Here is a 25,905-nt window from a genome sequence, read left to right as displayed (position 1 = left end):
ATATTTATATTTACAAATATATATTTTTAAAAATATATTTATTTTAAAAATATATATTATATATTTTAATATGTATTTTTATTTATATATTTTATATATATATATATATATATTTTAGAGGCAGGATCTTTGGGCAATTTTATATATATTTTAGAGGCAGGATCTCTTTCTGATGCCCAGGCTGGAGTGCAGTGACATGATAATAGCTCACTGTAACCTTGAACTCCTGGGCTCAAGTGATTCTTTCACTTCAGCCTCCCAAGTAGCTGGGACTACAAATGTATACCAACAGGCATTGCTAATTGTTTTTGCTGTGTGTGTGTGTGTGTGTGTGTGTGTGTGTGTGTGTGTGTTTCTTTTGTGGAAATGGGGTCTCACTTATGATGCCCAGGCTGGTCTTGAACTCCTGGCCTTAAGAAGTCTTCCTATGTTGGCCTCCCAAAGTGCTGGGATTATAGTTCTGAGCCACTGCACTTGGCCCAATATTCTTTACATAGGGACTCAGGGGTAAGCAAACCAGAAATGGTTCTTGTCCTCATAAAATTGACAATCTGGCTGGGCACAGTGGCTCACGCCTGAAATCCCAGTGCTTTGGGAGTTCCAAATGGGAGGATCACTTGAGCCCAGGAATTTGAGACCAAGCCTAGCTAATATAAGCAAGACCCGTCTCTAAAATAAGACTTAAATTCTAATTTTTTTCTTTTTTTTGCTCTCTTGCCCAGGCTGGAGTACAGTGGTGCAATCTTGGCTCACAGCAACCTCTGCCTCCCAGGTAGCTGAGATTACAGGCATGTGCCATTACACCCAGCTAACTTTTTGTATTTTTAGTAGAATGAGGTTTCACCATGTTTGCCAGGAAGGTCTTGAACTCCTGGCCTCAAGTGATCCTCCTTCCTTGGCCTCCCAGAGTGCTGGGATTACAGGCATGAACCACCACACCTGGCCTGCAGTCTAACTTTGAAGTTTTTTTGGAGTATGAGGGAAAAGGTAAAACATTAATTAAAAGATTAGATAACGCTTGGGTTTTGAAATTATTTTCCACTTGTGGTGAGGTGGAAATAGCCTAGTACTGAAGAAGGGATGTGATTTGGCCTTTCATGAACAAGTTTTTCCCAAATCTTTATACCCTCAGTTTTCCTCAGCTATTGAGAGAGTATGATAATGAGTTTTATAGTTCTAAATGTAAATACTAGGGCAAAAAGGGTTAAAATTCTATGATTTAAGCTTCCATCTCATAATGCTAGGAAAAAGAATAAACCCAAGGAAGTAGAAGGAGAGAAATTATAGCGATAAGAACAGAAACTAACGAAAAGGGCCAGACATGGTGGCTCACCCCTGTAATTCCAGCACTTTGGGAGCCTAAGGCAGGTAGATCACCTGAGGTCAGGAGTTTGAGACCAGCCTGGCCAACATGGTGAAGCCTCATCTCTACTGAAAATACAAAAATTAGCTGGGCGTGGTAGCTACCTCCTGTAATCCTAGCTACTCAGGAGGCTGAGGTAGGAGAATCGCTTGAATGCAGGAGGTGGAAGTTGCAGCGAGTTGAGATTACACCATTGCATTCCAGCCTGGACAACAAGAGTGAAACTCCGTCTCAAAGAAAAAAAACAAAACTTTTTCATTAAACAAGAATTATTCAATTATTCAGCCTTTTTCCTGAGGTAGTTTGTTTCAGAGACGAAGTCATAGCCAATGCGTATGAGGTCCTCTAAGACCACATTCCTCAGAGATTAGCTGCGAGGGGTCCACCAACTTGGCCTCCTTGAGGCTATGCTTTACTGTTGTGAGCCTTCAGAGAATCTCCTGAGTGCCTCATTTTTTTGGGTTTGTCCCTCAGTGACCCTTTAGAACTTGGTTTAGCTTGTATATCTTGTACTGTCTAGAAGGCGTGTGAGCCCTCATCATGTTCTGTTTCAGTGTTTGAGCAACACGGCACCACTGACTGACTACTTTCTCAAAGATGAGTATGAAGCCGAAATCAACAGAATCAACCCCCTGGGGATGAAAGGGGAAATTGCAGAAGCCTACGCAGAGCTCATTAAGCAGATGTGGTCTGGAAGGGATGCCCACGTGGCACCTCGCATGTTCAAGGTAGGTACAGATATATATACAGGTTGAGTATCCCTTCTCTGAGATGCTTGGAACCAGAAATGTTTCGGGACTTCAGATTTTTTAGGGCTTTGGAATATTTATGCTTACTAGTTCAGCATCCCCATTCCAAAATCCCAAATGTTTCAATGAGCATTGCCTTTGAATATCATGTCACTGTTAGAAAGGTTATAGATCTTTGAGCATTTTGGATTTCAGATTTTCAGATAAGGGATATTTTCATCTGTGCTTCCTTTTTCCCACTTTGGGAAGAGTAGTTTAGTGTTGTTTTGAGGCATTCCTTTCGTTGCATTTGGGATTAAGATGGGATGTAATGGCTGGTCGCGGTGGCTCATGCCTGTAATCCCAGCACTTTGGGAGGCCAAGGCGGATGGATCACCTGAGGTCAGAAGTTTAAGACCAACCTGGCCAACATGGTGAAACCCTGTCTCTACTAAAAATGCAAAAATTATCTGATTGTGGTGGCGCACGCCTGTAATCCCAGCTACTAGGGAGGCTGAGGCAGGAGAATCACTTGAACCCAGGAGATGGAGGTTGTAGTAAGCCGAGATCACACTACTGCACTCCAGCCTGGGTGACACAGTGAGACTATGTCTTGAAAAAAAAAAAAGATGACATCTGAGACTAACAGCACCACATTGTCAAACCCTTTTTCTGTCATTCAGTCATTTAGCACACCCTTAAATGTCCTCAGTGCCACCTCTGGGTTGGGGATGTCCCAGAAGTTATTTGTAAACTGGCTCCTCAGAATGCTGTGTTCTGTGGTGGCAGTATTTAAATAGTCAGTTTCCTAAGCCAGACTATAAAAATTCAGTTTCTTGGAAAGCCAAGGTGGGAGCATCCCTTGAGCCCAGGAGTTTGAGACCAGCCTGGGCAACAGAGTGAGACTCTGTTTTTGTTTTGTTTTGTTTGAGACAGAGTCTCACTCTGTTGCCCAGGTTGGAGTGCAATGGTACGATCTTGGTTCACTGTAGCTTCCACCTTCTGGGTTCAAGCGATTCTCATGCCTCAGCCTCCTGTGTAGCTGAGACTGCAGGCGTGCGCCACCATGCCTGCCTAATTTTTTTTTTTTTTTTGAGATGGAATCTTGCTTTGTTGCCAGGCTGGAGTGCAGTGGCTCGATCTCGGCTCACTGCAAGTGCTATCTCCCGGGTTCAAGGAATTCCCCTGCTTCAGCCTCCTGAGTAGCTGGGACTACAGTGTACAGGTGCGGGCCACCACACCTGGCTGATTTTTTTTTTTTTTTTTAAAGGTCTCACATATTTATTACTGAACCCAGGCAACCAAAGCCTTCTTTTTTTTTTTTTTTTTAAACATGAATAATGGAAGCACTGTGGGTTGTACTAACTAATGCCTTCACAACAGATACAGAGAGGAAACTGTTCAGACTTCTCCAGATAATGGTGACATTTTTCAGCTTGATTTGGTAACATGATTGTGACCTTCAGACAGCATAAATATATGTGCCGTTGCGTGTGTAATTTCTTATAGACCCAGCTGGGTTCTTCTCCAATGTCTCCTTTTGGAGTTGTACCTGATTTTATTACCAGTTTTCATCCAAATCCACTGGGGAATGGGACGATTTTGCTTTTGTTTCTTGGCCGGGTATTGCTTAATCCTGAAAGTCTTGTGAGAAGACATGGTGATAAACGGAGTAAAGCAAACACCACGATGGCGGAGAAAGGAAGAGAGGAGCGATTTTTTTTTTTTTAATTTTAGTAGACATGGGGTTTCACTGTGGCCAGGCCTAATTTTGGTATTTTTAGTAGAGACAGGGTTTTGCCATGTCAGCCAGGTTGGTCTCGAACTCCTGATCTTAGGTGATCCACCTACCTCAGCCTCCCAAAGTGGTGGGATTATGGGCGTGAGCCACTGTGCCCAGCCGAGCCTCTGTTTCTTTAAAAACAACAAAAAAGGCCAGGCAAGGTAGCTCATGCCTATAATCCCAACACTTTCATAGGCCAAGGTGGGCAGCCTCAAGGTCAGATCGAGACCAACCTGGATGTGATGGCAAAACCCTGCCTTTACTAAAAAAAAAAAAAAAAAAAGAACACCAACAAAAACATTAGCTGGACATGGTGACATGCTGGTAGTGCCAGTTACCAGGGAGGCTGAGATGGGAGAATTACTTAAGCCTGGGAAGTCAAGGCTGCAGGGAGCTGTGATTGTGCCACACTCCAGCCTTGGCGACAGAGACCCTGCCTCTAAAAAAAAAAAAAAAAGGAAAATTCAGTTTAACTTCTAGTATCATCTGAAGGCTGTTTCCAGGTTCTCTGAGCCTGGATTCTATAGCCTCTGTGGTTTGAGTTGGGACCCCCTGACTCAGGAATTGGGCTCACATTCTTGAAAGGTGATTTGAGGGGCAGTTATCACTGGGGTCCTTCAGCCAGGAAGGTTTAAGAAGACCTGGGTGAAGTACAATGGACAGTTGGAGGAACTTGGGCTTTCCGTTGCCCCAAATGCTTTTTCCTGCTGAGGTGAAGGTGCCTTCCTGTAGGGTCCAGCCCTACAGGGTTCTGTGAGCCCCTCCTGGCTGGTGCAGAGACGAGAAATTGTAGAAATAAAAGACACAAGACACAGAGATAGAGCAAAGAGAGTTTGGGCCCAGGGGTCCACTGCTACCCAAATCGTGGAGACCAGCAGTGGCCCCGAATGCTGGGACACTCTCACTTTTACTGAGTTGCAAATCTGGGGTCAGGGTAGGTAGAGCATGGTCTTGGTGGTCAGAGACTAGGGGCAGGGTAGATAGGGTGTGGCAATGATAGGGTCAAGTACATCACGTGTCATTCAGGTAGGGGCTCAGGAATTTCTGGCACCTGAGGTGAGGTAAGGAGCATAATGCATCAGCACCTTTTCCATACTTATCAAGAAAGAACTAAAACATTAAGATTTATATTACTATTACTGTTACTATCTTTTCTAAGAAAAAAGGAACCAGGTTCAGAAGTAGAACATGAGAGTAGACATGGAACGTGACCACTGAAGCACAGCATCGCATAGAGACAGTTAAGCCCCCGTATGTCTGTAGGTGTACCTGACAGCCGTCAGGTCTTAACCACAAGAGCTTGGAGAAGCGGAGTTTTCTCCTAACTTTCCCAGGAAGGAGATGTCTTGGCCATTTTGGACATCTCCTTCCCTAGCTGGCTAACAGCGGGCGCTTTCCCAGCCCTGGTGCTGCTGCACAGCCAAGGCGCCCTCCAGCAGCCCTTATGCGGGCATGACAGAGGGCTTAAAGCATCTTGCCTTAGTGTCATTCATTTCACAGTGTCACCCCAGGTTCACACTTCCGACCTGAGAGGCATTAGTAAAAGAATTAAGATCACCTATGAATAACTAAAATCACATATGAATAACTAGTGATTACTACAGTTATATTTCTAGTTACTTTCTTCTTCATTATCTATGTGGAAATAGACTGAGGCCTTTTGCTCCTGCTTCGGCACTTATGGGATCTTCTCCCTACAACTTGCCCCTTCCCCTCCCCCAGTAGATTTAAGCTGAAATCTGAGAGATCCTATTTAGCCTGTACCACTGGGATTCATGGAGCTTCATGAAGCATATGATAAAAAAAAGACATGCATATTTATGATTCAGAGAGGAAAGAAAAAATAGCATCTTAGCTCATTGAGAAAATTGAAATCTCAGGTGGGTTGTTGAAATTGAAAACTAATTCCCTTTCATCCCCTTGGTCACATTAATCCCTGGGAAATATGTAAATGACTGTTCACATACTAAGTCACAAAGAAACTAGAATTGGGTGGCAACAGCTGGATGCAGTGGCTCACACCTGTAATCCCAGCACATGGGGAGGCTGAGGTGGGCAGGTGACTTGAGGTAAGGGGTTCAAGACCAGCCTGGTCAATATGGTGAAACCCTATCTACTAAAAATATAAAAATCAGACAGGCATGATGGCGCACTCCTGTAATCCCAGCTACTTGGGAGGCTGAGGCATGAGAGTTGCTTGAACCCGGGAGGCAGAGGTTGCAGTGAGGCCAAGGTCGTGCCACTGCACTCCAGTTTGGGTGACAGAGCAAGACCCCCTCTCAGAAAACAACAACAACAAAAGAATTAGATGGTAATACACTGTGCTGAAGCTAATGTAAATAAACAACTGGGAGGCAGTGTTTAGGAATGTTAGGAAAGTGTGATGCTTCCTCAGTGATGAATGTGTTATATATCTGCCCTACGATGTGGTAGCCACTAGCTCCAGCACCTCTGAGCACTTGAGATGTTGTTCATTTGACCAAGGAACTGAATTTTTAATTTTTTTTTTTTTTTCCAGACAGTCTTGCTCTGTCACCAGGCGCCAGGCTGGAGTGCAGTGGCACAACTGCAGCTCACTACAGCCTCCTCCTCCTGGGTTCAAGCAATTCTCCTGCCTCAGCTTCCCGAGTAGCTGGGACTGCAGGCGAGTGCCACCACGCACAGCCAATTTTTGTATTTTTTAGTAGAGGCGAGGTTTCACTATGTTGGCCAGGATGGTCTTGTGATCTGCCCGCCTTGGCCTCCCAAAGTGCTGGGATTACAGGCATGAGCCACTGTGCCCAACCTTTTAATGGTTTTTAGTTGTAATTAATGTAAATTTAAATTGCCACATGTGGCTAGTGGCTATAGTATTAGACAACAGTTGTAGAACAATGATTCTCCAATTTTTTTTTTCTTTTTTTTTGAGACAGAGTCTTGCTCTGTCACTCAGGCTGGAGTGCAGTGGCCCGATTTTGGCTCACTGCAACCTCCACCTCTTGGGCTCAAGTGATTCTCCTCCCTCAGCCTCCTGCGTAGCTGGGATTACAGATATGCACCACAATGCCTGGCTAATTTTTGTATTTTTAGTAGAGACAGGGTTTCACCATGTTGGCCAGGCTGGTCTTGAACTCCCAACCTTAGGTGATCTGCCTGCCTCGACCTCCCAAAATGCTGGGATTACAGGTGTGAGCCACCGTGCCTGGCCAGTTCTCCACAGGAAGCATCACAGTCTCTGGGAGTGCTTAGTACAACACAGACTGCTAGTCCCATCCCCAGAGTTCCTGACTGAATAGGTTTGGTGTGGGGCCTAAGAATGTGCATTTCTACTAAGCTCCCAGGTGATATTAATGCTGCTGGCTGGGGACCATACTCTGAGAATCCCTGGTGGAGGGTAATACTGGACAGATAGTATTTAGGGACCTGAGGGCTGTCATATACAGGAGGATTCCTCCAGCTGATTAAAGTATCATTTGTAATGTCCTTATGGAGTTTAAGACTCTGAACCATGGCCGGGCGCGGTGGCTCAAGCCTGTAATCCCAGCACTTTGGGAGGCCGAGGCGGGTGGATCACAAGGTCAAGAGGTCAAGACCATTCTGGTCAACATGGTGAAACCCCGTCTCTACTAAAAATACAAAAAATTAGCTGGGCATGGTGGCGCGTGCCTGTAGTCCCAGCTACTCAGGAGGCTGAGGCAGGAGAATTGCCTGAACCCAGGAGGCGGAGGTTGCGGTGAGCCGAGATCGCGCCATTGCACTCCAGCCTGGGTATCATGAGTGAAACTCCATCTCAAAAAAAAAAAAAAAAAGACTCTGAACCAAAGAAGGACATGTTGGAGAGGGATTCATGTCAGTACTTGGGTGTGGTTATTCAGGGTACCCCACCCTGCTTCCCTAGGACTTAGGGCAGTAGCCCAGGTTCCAGGTTCATCCTCCTGGCTCTCTGATCTAGGGCTTCTCTCTGGTGGGAACCACTGGCCTCCTGTAGGCTCTTCAGAAGTTAATTGAACTAGTCAACCAAGTGTTCTTTCTCACTGCCCCAGCTGACTCCGCAGGTTATTTTTGATGACAATTCTCATTTGATTTCACTCATTCTTTACATATTATACCTTCTGATGCAGTTGCTTTTGTTGTAGACCCAAGTGGGACGTTTTGCTCCTCAGTTTTCTGGCTACCAGCAACAAGATTCACAGGAGCTATTAGCCTTTCTTCTAGATGGACTGCATGAAGATCTGAACCGAGTAAAGAAGAAACCCTACCTGGAGCTGAAGGATGCCAATGGGCGGCCAGATTCGGTATGCTGTTAACCATGTCTGAACAATAACATGCCAAAGAAGCAGCCTCCTGTTGAGAATGCAGGGATATCCTTCTGGTCTTTGAGTGTTGCTGCTGGGGCCCTGGTTGCTTCTCACTGTAGCTAGTTATAGGGATATGGTCTCTGGTCAGAAAGGGGCTAACTCTAGTTACTGCCTTTTTTTTTTTTTTAAATAGAGACGAAATCTTGCTATGTTATCTAGGCTGGTCTGCAGCTCATGAGCTCAAGTAGTCCTCTCATCTTGGCCTCCCAAAGTGCTAGGATTACAACAGGCATGAGCCGCTGTACCTTAGTTACCCCTAATGCTTCCTCTTGGGCTTTTTCAAACTAGAGTGAGCTTGTTTGATATTTTACTAGTGAACCAGGGACTGAGGACACTCTGAGAACTATAAAGTGCCTATAGTGAGGACCCCTAAGATTATGACTCACAATAAAATTTATCCATGATTACTTAAATAATTTGTTATTAATATCATTAGGACATTATAGTTTTTGCCTTAATTTTCTGATCAGTGAAAGAGGATTTTAGTATTTCAGCTACCCTAACACATTGGGGTAATCAATTTGAATGCTTTAAAGTAACATTTAGATCTTCTTAGAAAGCTATGAGTTAGCTGAACTGTAGTATAGATTAAAACTTTATTTTTATTTTATTTATTTATTTATTTTGAGATGGAGTCTTGCTCTGTTACCCAAGCTGGGGTACAGTGGTATAATCTTGGCTCACTGCAACCTCTGCCTTCTGGATTCAAGTGATTCTCCTGCCTCAGCCCCCCGAATAGCTGGGATTACAGGTGCGTGCCACCATGCCCAGCTAATTTTTTTTTTTTTTTTTTTGAGACGGAGTTTCGCTCTTGTTACCCAGGCTGGAGTGCAATGGCGCGATCTCGGCTCACCGCAACCTCCGCCTCCTGGGTTCAGGCAATTCTCCTGCCTCAGCCTCCTGAGTAGCTGGGATTACAGGCACGCGCCACCATGCCCAGCTAATTTTTTGCATTTTTAGTAGAGACGGGGTTTCACCGTGCTGACCGGGATGGTCTCGATCTCCTGACCTCGTGATCCACCCGCCTCGGCCTCCCAAAGTGCTGGGATTACAGGCTTGAGCCACTGAGCCCGGCCTCAAGCGATTCTTCTATCTCAGCCTCCTAAGTAGCTGGGACTACAGGCGTGCACCACCACACCTGGCTAATGTTTGTATTTTTATTAGAGATGGGGTTTCATCATATTGGCCAGGCTGTTCTAAAACTCCTGACCAGCCGGGCGCGGTGGCTCAAGCCTGTAATCCCAGCACTTTGGGAGGCCGAGGCGGGTGGATCACAAGGTCAAGAGATCGAGACCATCCTGGTCAACACGGTGAAACCCCGTCTCTACTAAAGCTACAAAAAATTAGCTGGGCATGGTGGCGCGTGCCTGTAATCCCAGCTGCTCAGGAGGCTGAGGCAGGAGAATTGCCTGAACCCGGGAGGCGGAGGTTGCGGTGAGCCGAGATCGTGCCATTGCACTCCAGCCTGGGTAACATGAGTGAAACTCCGTCTCAAAAAAACAAAAACAAAAACAATAAAACTCCTGACCTTGTGATCTGCCCACCTCAGCCTCCTAAAGTACTGTGATTACAGGCATAAGCCACCGCACCTGGCCTATTTTAAAAATTTATTTATTTATTTATTTTGAGTCAGGAGTCTTGCTCTGTTGCCCAGGCTGGAGAGCAATGACGTGGCCCTGGCCCACTGCAAGCTCCACCTCCCAGGTTCAAATGATTCTCCTGTTTCAGCCTCCTGATTAGCTAGGACTACCATGTACCACCACGCTTGGCTAATTTTTTGTATTTTTTTAATTAAAAAAATTTTTTTTTGAGACAGAGTTTCACTCTTATTGCACAGACTGGAGTGCAATGGTATGATCTCAGCTCACCGCAACCTCCGCCTCCCAGGTTCAAGCCATTCTCCTGTCTCAGCCTCCTGAGTAGCTGGGATTACAGGCATGTGCCACCATGCCTGGCTAATTTTTTATTTTTAGTAGAGACAGGGTTTCTCCATGTTGGTCAGTCTGGTCTCGAACTCCTGATCCTGGTGATCAACCTGCCTCGGCCTCCCAAAGTGCTGGCATTACACGCGTGAGCCACCACGCCTGGCCAATTTTTGTGTTTTTAGTAGAGATGGGGTTTCACCTTGTTGTCCAGGCTGGTCTTGAACTCCTGACCTCAGGTGATTCACCTACCTCAGTCTTTCAAAGTGCTGGGAGTACCGGCTTGAGTCACCGCGCCCCACCAAAAATCTTACTTTAGATCACTGGAAACACATGGGGGGGTTTTCCATGCCCTGGCCATGTCTCTGTATCCACAGTGTTCTCTAGGATTCTGTTTCCTTTTTTTTTTTTTCTTCTTTTTCTTTTCTATGGAATCCAGAAGCATAGGATTCTGCTTCCTATCAGGACACAGAGACCCCTATTTTCCAATAGATCCTATGTTGCCAACCTTATTAAGTGCGGGAATTAGGGTGAGGCACAGTGGCTCACCCCTGCAGTTCCAGCACTTTGGGAGGCTGAGGTGGGAGCATCATTTGAGGCCAGGAGCTCTAGAACCATCTGGTCAACATAGTAAGACCCCCATCTCTACAAACCTAGAAAAAAATTAGCCAGGCATGGTGGTGCTTGCCTATGGTCCCAGCTACTTGGGAGACTGAGGCAGGAAGATTGATTTGAGTCCAGGAGGTCGAGGCTGTAGTGACCCATGATTATGGCACTGCCTTCCAGCCTGAGTGACAGAGCAAGACCATGTCTCAATCACTAAAATATAAATTTGAAATATATATATATGTGAAATATATGTATGTGTGTGTGTTGGGGTGGGGATTGGGTATAGAGCTGGCATGTGGTGTGAGTATGATACACTAAGAGTAGTCCTGGCCTTGCTTGTTCTTGACCAAGCTCTTGGCTGTACAGATTGCCACCTTATTCATCTCCAGGTTTGCTGTGAGTCATTCTGGATGCAGGGGCAAGGGACTGAGAGGTGTTGAGAATGTCCTGATGTCCTGTTTATCCCTTTCACGCAGGTGGTGGCAAAGGAAGCCTGGGAGAATCACAGGTTGAGGAATGATTCTGTGATTGTGGATACTTTCCATGGCCTCTTCAAATCTACTTTGGTTTGCCCAGAATGTTTTAAGGTTTCTGTGACCTTTGACCCATTTTGCTATCTAACACTCCCATTGCCCTTGAAGAAAGATCGAGTTATGGAGGTTTTCCTAGTTCCTGCTGACCCTCACTGCAGACCTACCCAGGTAACAGAATCCTCATGGCGCCCCTCACTGCAAGTGGTCTCCAGATCCCAGTGGGACTGCTCCTATCTGCTGCATTGGCTGCCCCTGAGTCCCCTTGGTACTTGCCTGATTATGGGCCCTTGGCCTCCATCAGACCTTCGTGTAATTCCATATCATTCAAGACCAATTGTGAAGGTCTTCGGGGCCTCTCTGCTTGTCTGTCACTTTTTTTTTTTTTTTTTTTTTGAGACAGAGTTGCTCTGTGCTCAGGCTGGAGTACAGTGGCACGATAGCTCGCTATAACCCCTGCCTCCCAGGTTCAAGCGATTCTCCTACCTCAGCCACTCTGTAGCCAGGATTACAGGTGTGTGCCACCTCGTTCAGCTAATTTTTGTATTTTTAGTAGAGACATAGTAGAGACAGCGTGTTACCATGTTGGGCAGGACTCCCGACCTCAAGTAATCTGCCCATCTTGGCCTCCCAAAGTGCTGCGATTATAGGCATGAGCCACCACGCCTGGCCTCTGTCACTTTTTTGGCCATACTTCATTCATGTGAATAAATAACCTGATCTGCTTAGTGGTTCTTGAATTTGAATGCTGGGGAACCAGAAGCAGGGTACTTTTCATACTCAGATATACCCTCAAGTCAGCTAGGATAGCCTATCCAGAAGATTAGGTCAGATGAGAGGTGTGAGCAGCAGGTCTTAGTGTCTAACCCTGCTGATGGCTCACTGAGTAATTGTACTACTTAGTCTTCTGGCTTTGTTTTTTTATTAATCTCTAAAGAAAGAGGCCAGGGTTAGGGGCTAACACCTTTAATCCCAGCACTTTGGGAGGCTGAGGTGGGAGGATTGCTTAAGACCAGGAGTTTGAGACCCTGTCTCTACAGAAAATAAAATAAAAAAATAAAGGTAGGACCAGATGGCAATTTAAATTTGTATAATTTTAGCAGTTCTTTAGAGGAAATAGTGGAGTACTCTAAATAATTAAGAATAAAATGAAACAATGTTTGGAAGAGAGAGATGGCCCAGCCCTCATGCTGCTGCTTGTATATTGAGGAGGGTGCAGACAGAGAGGTCTTGCTTATTTGCCCTGCTGCTGACTCATCTGTGCCCTGACCTCACCATACTGTTTTTGGAAGGGCTTCTCTGCCCTTAGTGATGCCTACTTCTCCTAATTCATTTCCCACCCTTTGTGGGGCACCCCTGTGACTTTGACCATCTCTCTTGCAGTACCGCGTGACTGTGCCGCTGATGGGGGCTGTGTCTGACCTGTGCGAGGCTCTCTCCAGGCTGTCTGGCATTTCTGCAGAAAATGTAAGGCCGGGTGATCAGTGGCACTCGGACTATTTGGGATATTTCATAACATTTAGAGTTTACTTTCATCCTTGAAGCCACTTTTTGGGAGTAGTTGTTATTGGCCAGCACAAATGTGATTATTTGTGTGTGTTTGGATACCTCACTCATTATGCACACTGTGGCTGAGACTGTCCCTTCCAGCTCCAGGAAACACCATCTTTCCTTCATTGGGTTGACACTAGCCGTGGTCAAAGGGGAAGGATTAGGGCTTTGCTCTCAGTACTGTGTGATGAGGGTGGCATAGAGACTGCAGGCTATGAAATACTCCAGAGGCTCTGAACAATTACTAGTCTCTGGTTAGCACCACGCCCCTCACCCCTCCTGCCACTTGAGGGCAGATGCAGCATGTTCAATTCTGATGGCAGCCATACTTGACACTGAGCTGTCTGGGGCTGTTTGTGTGGTGGTTTCTCTAGAGGCATGGCTTGAGTATGGTATTTTATTTATTTATTTATTTATTTATTTATTTCATTTGTTTTTGGGTTTTAAGCATTATTAGGGGCACTCTTAGTTATTCGGTGATCTTTCTGTTACTATTGATTCTTAGATGGTGGTCACAGATGTGTATAATCACCGATTCCACAAAATTTTCCAAATGGATGAAGGTTTAAACCATATCATGCCTCGGGATGACATTTTCGTGTGAGTACTCAGCAGTTTCTGCTGCACGTCAGGTCAGAGGACACATGCTACAGACTTTGCTGCATTCATATCTCCAGAACAAAAATTTGGTCAGTCGGTGCTCATGTGGATTGGCCCTGACACCTGGGTGCAAGAGATGGGTGTTGAGGGCATCATGGGCAGCCATCAGTGCTCAACCCCTCCTGCCTCCAGAGCTAGACATCCTGATAACTCTCTTCAGCACAGATACAGCCTTTTTTCAACAGTTGTTTCCTATGAAGAAGGCTGATTCAGTGCTCCTACAGTTGGTCCTACTTTCAGAGATGCCTTTCTTAAGAGGAGTCACAGCTGTGTGACACAGCAAGATGGTAGTTTGGGAGTGGTACAGAAGGACTTGTCCTTTCTCAGCCACGGGCCGTGACTTCTCAGCCAGTAGCACAATACTACCTACCATTCCCAATGCAGAAATGATAGGGAGGGCTGATTTAGACAGCTGTTTTCAGCTCAAACATTCTGTAAGCTCTGAGACTGAGTTTTTTCATCTCTGTGAGGAAAACGCAGATGTCTCCTCTGCCCCTCCCACATGCTGCTTCATGGCTTCTCTTTGTAATTATATGTGTGTCCCTCTTCTAGGCAGCATGGAGTAATAACTTCCTTGGTGCTCCCATACATGAACTTGCCTGCCATTCCCAGACAGCCATTTGCTAGGAGGTGTGGAGCACAGCCGTATTGTCCCTCTCTCTTTACCTCATTCAGAAACTTCACTCTGCTGAGAAAGGGTTTTAGGATTTGGTTTTGGTTTTTGTTTTTGGCTGAGGAATTCAAAGGAGATAGCTCTTTACCTTTATATTTTTGGGCCTATGACTTCTAGAACACTCTAAAAGGAATAGTTATTAGCCACACCCAAGATCTATTTTTGTTCTCAGTTGCATATGGACACAGCCAAGAGCTTGCACTGTGCCAAGGGCTAGGACATGGGAAAGTCTGCTTTTGTAGGCATTTATAATCCCAAGTACTTAACATGGTCTCCATAAATTCCAGAAACTAGTTTTTTCACACACTTGAGCTGAAAGGAACTGGGTGATTACCCTGTGGGGAGCTTAGCAGACCACCAGCAAAGGAATTTTCAGAGGGCCTAAGGGCCAACCGTTGGAAAAGCAAATTATTTTATAGATGAATTGACAATTGTTTTATGAAAGCAATAGTAGCATCTGGTGCTTTTTTAAATGTGTTATACACTGTCTACTAAATTATTTAATTCTCACCGCACTCTTTAAAGTAGGTAATCCCATTGTCCACTGAGTAAATAGACTTAGAAGTTAGGTGCTTATTACTGGGTCATAGCAGCCAGAAAATGGCAATGTGGACCTGGAACCTGGGCCAGCTATACTCCAAGGCCTGGTTCTTGACCACTATGCTGGACCACAGTATTTACTCCAGAGCGCACCTTGGATATTTTCGTGTATTCTTAGAAATTCCTCCCGCATCAACCTCAGTTAGGACTGTTTGCTGGGCATTTGGCATTTGGGGAGGGGTGTGTGTGTGTATATGTGTGCGTGTGTGTGTCCCTGCGCGCACGCGCTTGTGCGTGTGTGCATGTTTAGTTTCAAAATTTGAATCAGTAAGTTTGTGTCTCCCCCTATAGGCAGAGGGAAAGACTACAGTCAGTTGCCAGCAACTTTGGTAACATCTGTTCCAGGATAAAACATCTATAAATCTCCTCAGTCCCATGTATTCACTAAGTAAGACACAGTTTTTCAAAATCATTGATTTATATCTAGCAGTTTCTTTGATTATCTCTGATGTTTTTCAAAATTAGTTATGATTCTTTTACTTCAGTGTTTTTGAACAAAGACAACAGTTTTATAAATTTGCTTGCTGATTTGGAAAAAAAGAGCCTTTGGCTAATATCATCTTAGGTGTACATCTTTGTATAGTATTTGGTCTTATTAAAGGGAGGGCACTCAATGCATTTTTTTAAAGTTGAGCTCTTTCATGACCAAAGATGAACTTGGTGGCTGGATATAGCTATGTGCCTTTGTGTTCAGAGTGAGGATCTGAATGACAGCTGTTATCCGTGTTGGGTCCCAGTTGAGGGACCACAGAATTTGAGGCCATGGTTGGAGGAAGAAGTGTCATGGTTAGCCCTCAGCCCCAGATTATATAGGTTCACATTGTGCTGACAACGGTCCTTCTTGGGATTCCTGACTCAACCTCTAGAATCATCTTGGAAATAGTTATAGCCACCTTTTCTACTCGGATAGGCTCTGTCCCAGTAATCATAGCCCTGGCTACCACATAGCTTCAGCTCAGATCTCTGTTGTTCATAGGGACCTACTCCTAAAGGTGCCCTCTTGTGTGATTGATGCAGGTACGAGGTCTGCAGCACGTCCGTGGATGGCTCAGAATGTGTCACGCTTCCAGTCTACTTCAGGGAGAGGAAGTCCAGGCCATCAAGCACCTCCTCTGGGGCAGCACTGTATGGGCAGCCATTGCTGCTTTCTGTCCCCAAGCAAAAGTTAACCCTTGAGTCTCTATACCAGGCCGTTTGTGATCGTATCAGGTTGGTGGCAGGGATGTGATTTGGTTGTTATCTGAGAACAAGATATACGCAGTAATAGTAGTGGCAACCCTTGCCAAGTGGCTGTGTTGATCCCACATGCTCACCTCTGTAAGAAATGCAGTTATAGGCCGGGCATGACAGCTCATGCCGGTACTCCCAGCACTTTGGGAGGCCGAGGTGGGTGGATCACCTGAGGTCAGGAGTTCCAGACCAGCCTGGCCAACATGGTGAAACCCCATCTCTACTAAAAATGCAAAAATTAGCTGGGTGTGGTGGCAGGCACCTGTAATCCCAGCTACTTGAGAGGCTGAGTCAGAAAAATCACTTGAACCTGGGAGGTAGAGTTGCAGTGAGCCAAGATTGCACCATTGCACTTCAGCCTGGGTGACAGACTGAGACTCTGTCTCAAAAGAAAAAAAAAAAAAAGAAAAGAAACAATGAAATGCACTTGTGCCAGCCCCTGGATGGGCCAGGGCAGGTATTGTTGGGATGAGCCACCTGGCACATTTTAGACACCATGACCCTGGGAGTCCAGTCCTCTTAGAATCATGTTAGGGGGGCTAGTGCTTTGATGGCATTTGTATTCTATTTCTGAAGTGTTCCACTATTTCTCTGAAGCTGGAAATTAGGATTATTGGGAAATACCTTCAAAAATGATGTTGATGGTGCCACATGACATTCACATAAGACTGGAGACAAACTTTCTTAAAGTGTTCATTGGCTTGATTGATTAGACATCGAATTTCTTGTGGGTTTTTCTTTTTTTCTTTTTTTGTTTTTTTTAGATGGAGTCTTGCTCTGTCGCCCAGGCTGGTGTGCAGTGGTGCGATCTTGGATCACTGCAACCTCCACCTCCTGGATTCGAGCAATTCTCCTGCTTCAGCTTCCCCAGTAGCTGGGATTACAGGCATGTGGCACCACGCCCACCTAGTTTTTTTTATTCTTTGTAGCGATGAGGTTTCACCATGTTGGCCAGGCTAGTCTTGAACTCCTGACAAGTGATCCACCCACCTTGGCCTCCCAAAGTGCTGGCATTACAGGCATGAGCCACCATACCCAGCCCAGTGGATAATTTTAAAGCACTTTTATTTACATAAATCGCTCTATGGAACTGTTCATATAAATTATAATCTACTGCTTAGCTGCATGATGGAAAAAATAGGTAAATGTTACAACTAACAATCTTTTTTTTTCCTTCTCTTTTTCTCTTTTTTGAAGCCGCTATGTGAAACAGCCTTTGCCTGACGAGTTTGGCAGCTCACCCTTGGAGCCAAGGGCCTACAGTGGCTCCAGGAACAGCTGTGAAGGTGAGCATGCACCATGCTGTGGGGCTGTGACTGACCAGATACCTCCTGATTTCCCTCTTCTTCTAAAGATGTTATACACATGGGAGAAGGGGATTAGGACAGGGCTGGGGCTCTGCCTGCAGCAGCAGACCTGGGAGCTAGGTCTGCACCATTCTACTCTGCCAGTTCCTGTTGTCCAACTTTGCTACCTTGTGGAATCTTCCTTTTTTTTTTTTCTCCAGACAGGGGTCTCATTCCTGTTATGCAGGCTGGAATGCAGTGGTGCGATCATAGGTCCCTTTAACTTCAGACTCCTGGGCTCAAGCAGTTGTCCCACCTCAGCCTCCGGAGTAGCTGGGACTACAGGTGCATGCCATGACACTCAGCTAATTTTTTTAATTTTTTGTAAAGACGGGGGGGGGGGGGGGGGGGGGTTTGCCATGTTGCTCAGGCTGGTCTTGAACTTCTGGCCTCAAGCGATATTCCTGCCTTAGCCTCCCAAAGGGCTAGGATTACAGGCATGAGTCACTGCACCTGACATATCACTCTTCTTTTGGAACTGAGGTGACTCAGTGGCTTTATTTCTGTAAAACCATATATGTCTTTCAAGTTAGTGCTGAACATTTTTTCTTTTCTTTTTTCTTTGCGTAGGGTCTTGCTTATCACCCAGTCTGGAGTACGGTGGTGTGATCATGGTTTACTGCAGCCTCAACCTGCCAGACTCAGGCTGTCCTCCTTCCTTGCCCTCCCAAAGTGCTGGGATTACAGGTGTGAGCCACTGTGCCTACCACATAAGTTCTCAGTTGCAGACAGGTGTGATGGCTGATGCCTGTAATCCCAGCACTTTGGGAGGCCAAGGCAGACAGATCACCTGAGGTCAGGAGTTCAAGACCAGCCTGGCCAACATGGCAAAACCTTGTCTCTACTAAAAATACAAAATTAGCCAGGTGTGGTGGTGTATGCCTGTAATCCCAGCTACTCAGGAGGCTGAGGCATAAGAATCGCTTGAACCCAGGAGGCAGAGGTTGCAGTGAGCTGAGATTGCGTCTCTGCACTCCAGCCTGGACAGCAAGAGCGAAGCTCTGTCTCATTAAAAACAACAACAACAAAAAAAAACGGCTGGGCACGGTGTTTCATGCCTGTAATCCCAACACTTTGGGAGGCCAATGCGGGCAGATCATGAAGTCAGGAGTTCAAGGTTAGCCTGGCCAAGATTCGTGAAACCCTGTCTCTACTAAAAATACAAAAAAAATATATATATATATATATTAGCCAGGTGCGGTGACACATCTGTAGTCCCAGCTACTTGGGAGGCTAAAGCAGGAGAATCGCTTGAACCTGGGAGGTGGAGGTTTCAGTGAGCCAAGATCGTACCACTGCACTTCAGCCTGAGCAACAGAGCGGGCTCTTGTCATCCAGGCTGGAGTGCAGTGGCATAGTCTCAATCCACTACAGCCTCAGTCTCTTGGGTTCAAGTGATTCTCCGACTTCAGCCTCCCAAGTAGTTGGTACTATAGGTATGCACCACCATGCTCAGCTAAGTTTTTTTATTGTTGAAACAGTTTCGCTCTTGTTATCCAGGCTGGGAGTACAATGGCACGATCTCAGCTCACTGCAACCTCTGTCTCCCCAGTTCAACTCATTCTCCTGCCTCAGCCTCCCCAGTAGCTGGGACTACAGGCACGTGCCACCACACCCAGCTACTTTTTATATTTTTAGTAGAGGTGGGGTTTCACCATGTTGGCCAGGATGGTCTCGATCTCTTGACCTCGTGATCTGACTGCCTTGGCCTCCCAAAGTGCTGGGATTACAAGCATGAGCCATCATGCCTGGCCTAATTTTTATATTTTTAGTAGAGACAGGGTTTCATTATGTTAGTCAGGCTGGTCTCGAAATCCTGACCTCAGGTGATCCGCCCGCCTCAGCCTCCCAAAGAGCTCGGATTATAGGTGTGAGCCACCGCGCTCAGCCTAAATTTTGTATTTTTAGTAGAGACGAGGTGTCTCCATGTTGGCCAGAGCCACTGTGCCCAGCTGAGAATTGACTTTAAAAATAATGACCACAAGCCTCTGTAATCAAGAGATATTCCAAATTAGTTTTGGCATTATAGGATTGGGTAAATTTTAATTATATTTCGATTTTTTTTTTTTTTTTTTTCTTTTTGAGACAGGTTCTCACTTTGTCACCCAGGCTGGAGTACAGTGGTGCAGTTCACCTCCTGGGCTCAAGTGATCCTCCCACCTCATCCTCTTGAGTAGCCAGGACTATAAGAATGTGTCACCATGCCCAGCTAATTGTTTTGTTTTATATAGATGGGGTCTTCCCATGTTGCCCAGGCTGGTCTTGAACTCTTTGAGCTCAAGTGATCCACCCACCTTGGCTTCTCAGAGTGCTGGGATTATAGGGGGTGAGCCACCACACCACACCAATATTATTTATTTATTTTTCTTTGTTGAGATGGAATCTTGCACTGTTGCCCAGGCTGGAGTGCAGTGGTGCGATCTTGGCTCACTGAAACCTCCACCTCCCGGGTTCAAGCAATTCTCCTGCCTTAGCCGTCTGAGTAGCGTGTTTAAAGTACACGTGCCCCCGTGCCTGGCTAATTATTGTACCTTTTTTTTTTTTTTTTTGAGGCGGAGTCTTGCGCTGTCGCTGTAGTGCAATGGCATGATCTCAGCTCACTACCATCTCCACCTCCTGGGTTCAAGCAGTTCTCCTGCCTCAGTCTCCCAAGTAGCTGGGACTACAGGCATGCATCACCATGGCATTTCACCATGTTGGCCAGGATGGTCTCCATCTCCTGACCTTGTGATCTGCCTGCCTCGGCCTCCCAAAGTGGTGGGATTACAGGCATGAGCCACTGCACCTGGCCGGGTAGGGACAGAGTTCTTACAAGTATGAGGGTATTGTTCATTCTTTGAGTGGGATTGAGGCAGTTTTGGGTTCTTTCTCTGAGAGGCAGCAGGCATGGCAGGGTCTTCCTTGCCAGTGTAGGAAGGGGACAGGCTTATTGTGTGTAAAAGGACGGCGCCATGTCTCAGGAGTTAAGGTGGGAAAGGAACCTCCATGAGAGCCAGGGGTTGTGGGCTCTTAAAGAGCACATCCTCTTTTTCTCAGAATTTCCATTTTTACTGATCAAATATATAGACTTTGTTTTAAATATGCTCTTCCTCTGTTACTTTTACACTACCTTTTGGTGTGGTCTCCATCTTTGGTGAATTTACTTATTTGATACTTAGACTTTCCCCTTAGACTGTGTGCTCCCCTTATGGAGCCCTGGGACTCAGCATGGTACCTGCATCTAAGAGACCTTCAGTAAATACTAGTTGAAGGAAAATTCAGGATTAGTTGAAGGAAAATTCAGAAAAACCTCCAGGTTTTTTCTGGAGGAACTGAATACTTTTACTTAATATTTGTGTTTACTATAATATTTGAAAATAGCCAGGCATGGTGACTGATGCCTGTAATCCCTCACTTTGGGAGGCTGAGAGGGCAAATCATTTTAGGTCAGGAGTTCGAGACCTGCTTGGTCAACATGGCAAAACCCTGTCTCTACTAAAAATACAAAAATTAGTTAGGTATGGTGGCGGGTGCCTGTAATCCCAGCTACCCAGGAGGCTGAGGTAGGAGAATCACTTGAACCTGGGAGGCGGAGGTGGCATTGAGCTCAGATTGTGTCACTGTACTTCAGCCTGGGCAACAGTGAGACTCTGCTTCCAAAAAAAAAAAAAAGACAATTGACCTTTAAGTTGTGTTTCTTGGCCTTGCACGGTGACTCACGCCTGTAATCCAGTACTTTGGGAGGCCGAGGTGGGCAGATGGTAAAGTCAGGAGGTGGAGACCATCCTGGCTAACATGGTGAAACCCCATCTCTAATAAAAATACAAAAAAATTAGCTGGGTATGGTGGCCTGTGCCTGTAATCCCAGCTACTCAGGAGGCTGAGGCAGGAGAATCTCTTGAACCTCGGAGGCGGAGGTTGCTGTGAACTGAGATTGCGCTATTGCACTCTAGCCTGGGTGACAGAGTGAGACTAAATAAATAAATAAAGTTTCTCACTAAGCTATCTTCTTGAGTGTTGAGTATATGTTTCATTTAAGCCCTTTTCTTTCTGGGCCTAATGGTATAGTTGCAAGAGTGAGACCATGTGCTGTGATGGCCAGTAGACAACCAAGTGGGAAGGGCCCTTTTAGTATGGCAGGACTGCTGAATCTCGTTGTGCCTGCAGGTGGCTCATGTCAACTCAGCCTGGCTTCCTCATCGTGGAATAGCAGTGCCCACTGCCTGTCTTGCAAGGGTATGGTGAGGGTCACATGTGAGTTCAAGTTAAATGCAAAGGATTAACTTCACATACACAGAACAAAATCTGGAAGGAAACACCATAGTTACATATCAAACAAAATTTTTAACATTGAAATGGTGGAAAATTATATACATGTTTTCCATTTGTGCGCCAGGAGAAGATGAGGAAGAAATGGAGCATCAGGAAGAAGGCAACGAGCAGCTTTTAGAAACGGAAGGCAGTAGGGAAGATGATCTGGGAAATGACCCCAGTGAGACCACCCAAAAGAAGATCAAAGGCCAGCCCTGCCCAAAAAGGCTTTTTACCTTCAGTCTTGTGAACTCCTATGGAACAGCTGACATAAATTCACTTGCAACTGATGGAAAACTACTTAAACTCAACTGTAAGCACTTTCTCTGACCTTTCAAGCTGAGCTTTAGGGACTTAGGATCTGTTTGAAAATCCTCGCACTCGACACTCTCTGCATTGGGCTTTCACAGTCTCTGTGCCTCCAGGAGCAGACAGTTGTATGATCCTTGGCTTCAAGCCCCCTAAGGACTGTTTCAGAGATCCCCCTACCTTTCAGGCTTTTATTCTCGGTCCTCGATGACCTCGGAGGAAAGTAGGTCTCCCTCTACACCCTCTACTCTGTGGGAGTTTGCTGTGGGTCAGTAACCTTTCCCATGGCCACCCTTGGCAGCAACACTTCCCCATACTCACCCACTTATAAGAATAAATGCGTATTTATTTTGTTCATTAATACTCACGAAATGTGACTCACTCAGAGGATGGTCATGGATTTTGTAGCATCACCGACACATGGAGGTTGTAATGGGGACTGCTGTACAGACAAGAAGAGGCATTCCGAGGGGTTGTGTGCAAAGCACAATTGGCCAGTGAGGACCCCTGTGCCAGTTGGGGGAGAGGAAGCATCTCTGTCTTACAGCTCCCTTCATTGGAGGAGAAACAAGTTAATTAGCTGTTTTGTGTTTTTTTGAATGGGTGGTATACCTTAGTTTTAATTATTTATTTATTTATTTTTAATTAATTTTTTTTTTTTTTTTGAGACAGTCTTGCTCTGTCACCCAGACTAGAGTGCAGTGGCACAATCTCTGCTCACTGCTACCTCCGCCTCCTGGGTTCAAGCCATTCTCCTGCCTCAGCCTCCCCAGTAGCTGGGATTACAGGCAGGCACCACCACACCCAGCTAATTTTTGTACTTTTAGTAGGGACAGGGTTTCTCCATGTTGGCCAGGCTGGTCTCAAACTCCTAGTCTTGTGATCCACCCGCCTCGGCCTCCCGAAGTACTGGGATTACAGGTGTGAGCCACCATGCCCAGCCTAATTTTCTTTTTCAATTAACAGTTTTATTGAGAGAGTTTTAGGTCAGTCTCTGCAGCTCTGTCCTCTGTGGCTTCCCCCTCTGTGGTACAATGCCTTCCAATTTTATTTTTTTTGAGACAGGGTCTCACTCTGTTGCCCAGGCTGGAGTGCAGTGGCATGGTCTTGGATCACTTCACCCTTTGTCTCCTGGGTACAGGCAATCCACCTCAGCCTCCTGAATAGCTGAGAATACAGCTGTGCACCATCACACCCAGTTAGTTTTTGTAGAGACAGAGTCTCACTATGTTGCCCAGGCTGGAATGCCTTGCAAGTTCTAGCCACCTTCTCAAACTCCAGTCTTTGACTCTTCAGCTTAGTCTTCCCCTCTCTCTCCTATGCCAAGTCCTGGAAACTGCCTGCAGGCAGTAATAAGCTAGGATGCTGTAGGGGTCTCTTTTTTTTCCCTTCTCTCAGGGATCTCCTTTCTGCCCTATCCAAGGTCTGAAAACAATTGTTTCATCAATTTTGTCAGGTTTTTTTGTGGTTTATGATAGGATGATAAATCTGGTCCCTATTACTTCATCTTGACCTGTGCCCTTTCAGAATTCTCCATAGTTAGTTCCTTTGTAGCTTATTTGTATCACTGAGGAAGTCTTTGCCAAAGGCTTTTTGGGGCTGGAGGTCAGAAGGGCTGGCCCATTGCAGAGCATTGCTGTTGGCAGTGGCTGCAAATGGGGGACTAGGTGTTGGGATAGTGTGGCCTGAGTGTGGTCCTTCTCCTATCACTTGGAGAGTCTCTGCTGTTGCTTGCTGTCCCATATAACAAGTGGCATTTTGGTCCTCAGCTCGATCTACACTGGCCATCGATTGGGACAGTGAAACTCGGAGCCTTTACTATGATGAGCAAGAATCTGAGGTAGGTTCCTCAGGGTTCATGATCAGTGGTGTCTGCTGGTTTCTGCTCTGGATGTGTTCTGGGATCATTTTCATCAGTTGGACAGCAATTTAACAAGTTATGTTTAAGACTGAGAAGGAAAAGCACTTGAAGATTTTGGCATTTTCTGTTCAGAGACTCTAGAAAGGGTATTGCATTCCAGGTGGGAGAGCCTCTGTAGGCCTTCATGTCTTAAGCCAGTAAGATCTCTTTCTCCAGCAGAACTGAGTGCTTTGTTTCTCACAGGCCTATGAAAAGCATGTGAGCATGTTACAGCTTCAGAAGAAGAAGAAGACCACAGTGGCCCTGAGAGACTGCATCGAGCTCTTCACCACCATGGAGACCCTTGGGGAGCATGACCCCTGGTATGCAGCTCCTCACTTTCTGGGCAAAGGCCCTATGCACCCCAGGACTCAGATCTGCTAGGGCCCTCTGTGCACATAAACTCCTTTGTATGGCTGGGCGCCGTGGCTCATGCCTGTAATCCCAGCATTTTGGGAGAGGGAGGTGGGCAGATCACGAAGTCAGATCAAGACTATCCCACCCAACATAGTGAAACACCGTCTCTACTAAAAATACAAAAACTAGCTGGGCATGGTGGTATGCACCTGTAGTCCCAGTTACTCGGGATGCTGAGGCTGGGGAATCACTTGAACCCAGGACACGGAGGTTGCGGTCAGCTGAGGTCGCACCACTGCACTCTAGCCTGGGTGACAAGAGCAGGACTCTGTCTTAAAAACAAAAAACTCCTTTGTATTTGGATGTGTCACTTTTTTTATATAGCCATCCCTACAACATAGTCCTCTGTGAGTTGAGGTTTCCTAGGAAAGCCATCACTCTATTTTGGAAGACAGGTCCCTGCCTGGAAGTAGTAGCGTTGAATGCTGACTGAAAGGATGGTAGCTGTCATGAGACTGCAGCTGTGCCTCCATGCATGAGTGCCCAGGTGGCACTGGCTGCCTGCCTGCTCTACTAAGTAGAGGTTTCTCTTTTCAGGTACTGTCCCAACTGTAAGAAGCATCAACAGGCCACAAAGAAGTTTGACCTATGGTCCTTGCCCAAGATCCTGGTGGTCCACCTCAAACGTTTCTCCTACAACAGATACTGGAGGGATAAGCTCGACACAGTCGTAGAATTTCCAGTCAGGTGGGTCATGGTGACCACATTGTTAGGAACATTTAAAAACAGGCAAAAAAATCTTGACATGATTGGCTGAGTGGTTTGCCACCAAAAACTTTTCTGAGTAAGGATGTGTGTTGCTGGGCTCTAGGAGGTCAGAGTTTAGTTGTAGATATCCCTCCTGTCCCTATCCTCCCGTCTTTGGAGAAGAGACTCTCCAGTGGAAGTATTTGCTGAAACTCAGGCTGCTGCCAGTCATTCCTGTCCCTTATGCCACCTAACTGGCTTGTTTTTCCTGTCTATTATTTGTCACAGGGAGTCTCACAATAGGGGACAAGGCAACCAAGAATAGCCTGCCTGGGAGAGTTGGATTCTTATTGGGTGCTACAGGTGGGCTGCAGACCTGCCATGGTCCTGTCCCTGGGAAAGGGGCTGGGACTGGCTGTCTATTCTTATCATCTCAAGCCCCGGGGTATAGAATGTAGCTGAGAATAGGAAAGTAAGTCAACAAGACAGGAGTTCCAGGCTGGGCTTGGTGGCTCAAGCCTGTAATCCCAGCCCTTTGGGAGGTGGAGGTGGGTGGATCGCCTAAGGTCAGGAGTTCGAGACCAGCCTGGCCAACTTGGTGAATCCCCATCTCTATTAAAAATATAAAAATTAGCCAGGCGTGTCATGGCAGGCACCTGTAATCCCAGCTACTCGAGAGGCTGAAGCAAAATAATCGCTTGAACCTGGGAGGTGGAGGTTGCAGTGAACCGAGATCGTGCCACTGCACTCCAGCCTGGGTGACAGGGCAAGACTCAGTCTCAAAAAAAGTGGGGGAGCTGGGTGCAGTGGTTCACGCCTGTAATCCCAGCACTTTTAGAGGCCGAGGTGGGCAGATCACAAGGTCAGGAGTTCAGATCCAACCTGGTCAACATGGTGAAACCCCGTCTCTACTAAAAATACAAAAATTAGCTAGGTGTGGTGGTGGGTGCCTATAATCCCAGCTACTTGG

At 46.1% G+C, this 25,905-nt stretch overlaps 1 protein-coding gene across 3 annotated transcripts in view; it reads left to right on the top strand.

Annotated features, from left to right (window-relative positions):
* USP4 (ubiquitin specific peptidase 4) overlaps window positions 1–25,455 on the top strand; it is a 59,610-nt gene extending 34,155 nt beyond the window's left edge. Inside the window, exons 9-19 of one of the 3 annotated variants that reach the window (XM_032289821.1) lie at window positions 1,918–2,091; window positions 7,990–8,148; window positions 11,219–11,443; window positions 12,656–12,739; window positions 13,329–13,423; window positions 15,774–15,965; window positions 17,184–17,272; window positions 21,708–21,935; window positions 23,701–23,771; window positions 24,036–24,154; window positions 24,786–25,455. In XM_032289821.1, coding sequence (XP_032145712.1) covers window positions 1,918–2,091; window positions 7,990–8,148; window positions 11,219–11,443; window positions 12,656–12,739; window positions 13,329–13,423; window positions 15,774–15,965; window positions 17,184–17,272; window positions 21,708–21,935; window positions 23,701–23,771; window positions 24,036–24,154; window positions 24,786–25,005 — 1,656 coding nt within the window. In that variant the 3' untranslated portion in view covers window positions 25,006–25,455. Of the gene's footprint in view, window positions 1–1,917; window positions 2,092–7,989; window positions 8,149–11,218; window positions 11,444–12,655; window positions 12,740–13,328; window positions 13,424–15,773; window positions 15,966–17,183; window positions 17,273–21,707; window positions 21,936–23,700; window positions 23,772–24,035; window positions 24,155–24,785 lie in introns of those variants that run through there. The other 2 variants (XM_032289822.1, XR_004272404.1) reach the window with 2 other exon arrangements.
* Window positions 25,456–25,905: the final 450 nt, after the last annotated feature.

Source organism: Sapajus apella, unplaced genomic scaffold (assembly GCF_009761245.1).
Source record: "Sapajus apella isolate SASKATOON/1434 unplaced genomic scaffold, GSC_monkey_1.0 scaffold23, whole genome shotgun sequence".
In the NCBI taxonomy this organism is placed as follows: domain Eukaryota; kingdom Metazoa; phylum Chordata; class Mammalia; order Primates; family Cebidae; genus Sapajus; species Sapajus apella.
Note: the sequence above shows the minus strand (reverse complement) of the source record. Positions and strands in the feature narration are given on the sequence as shown.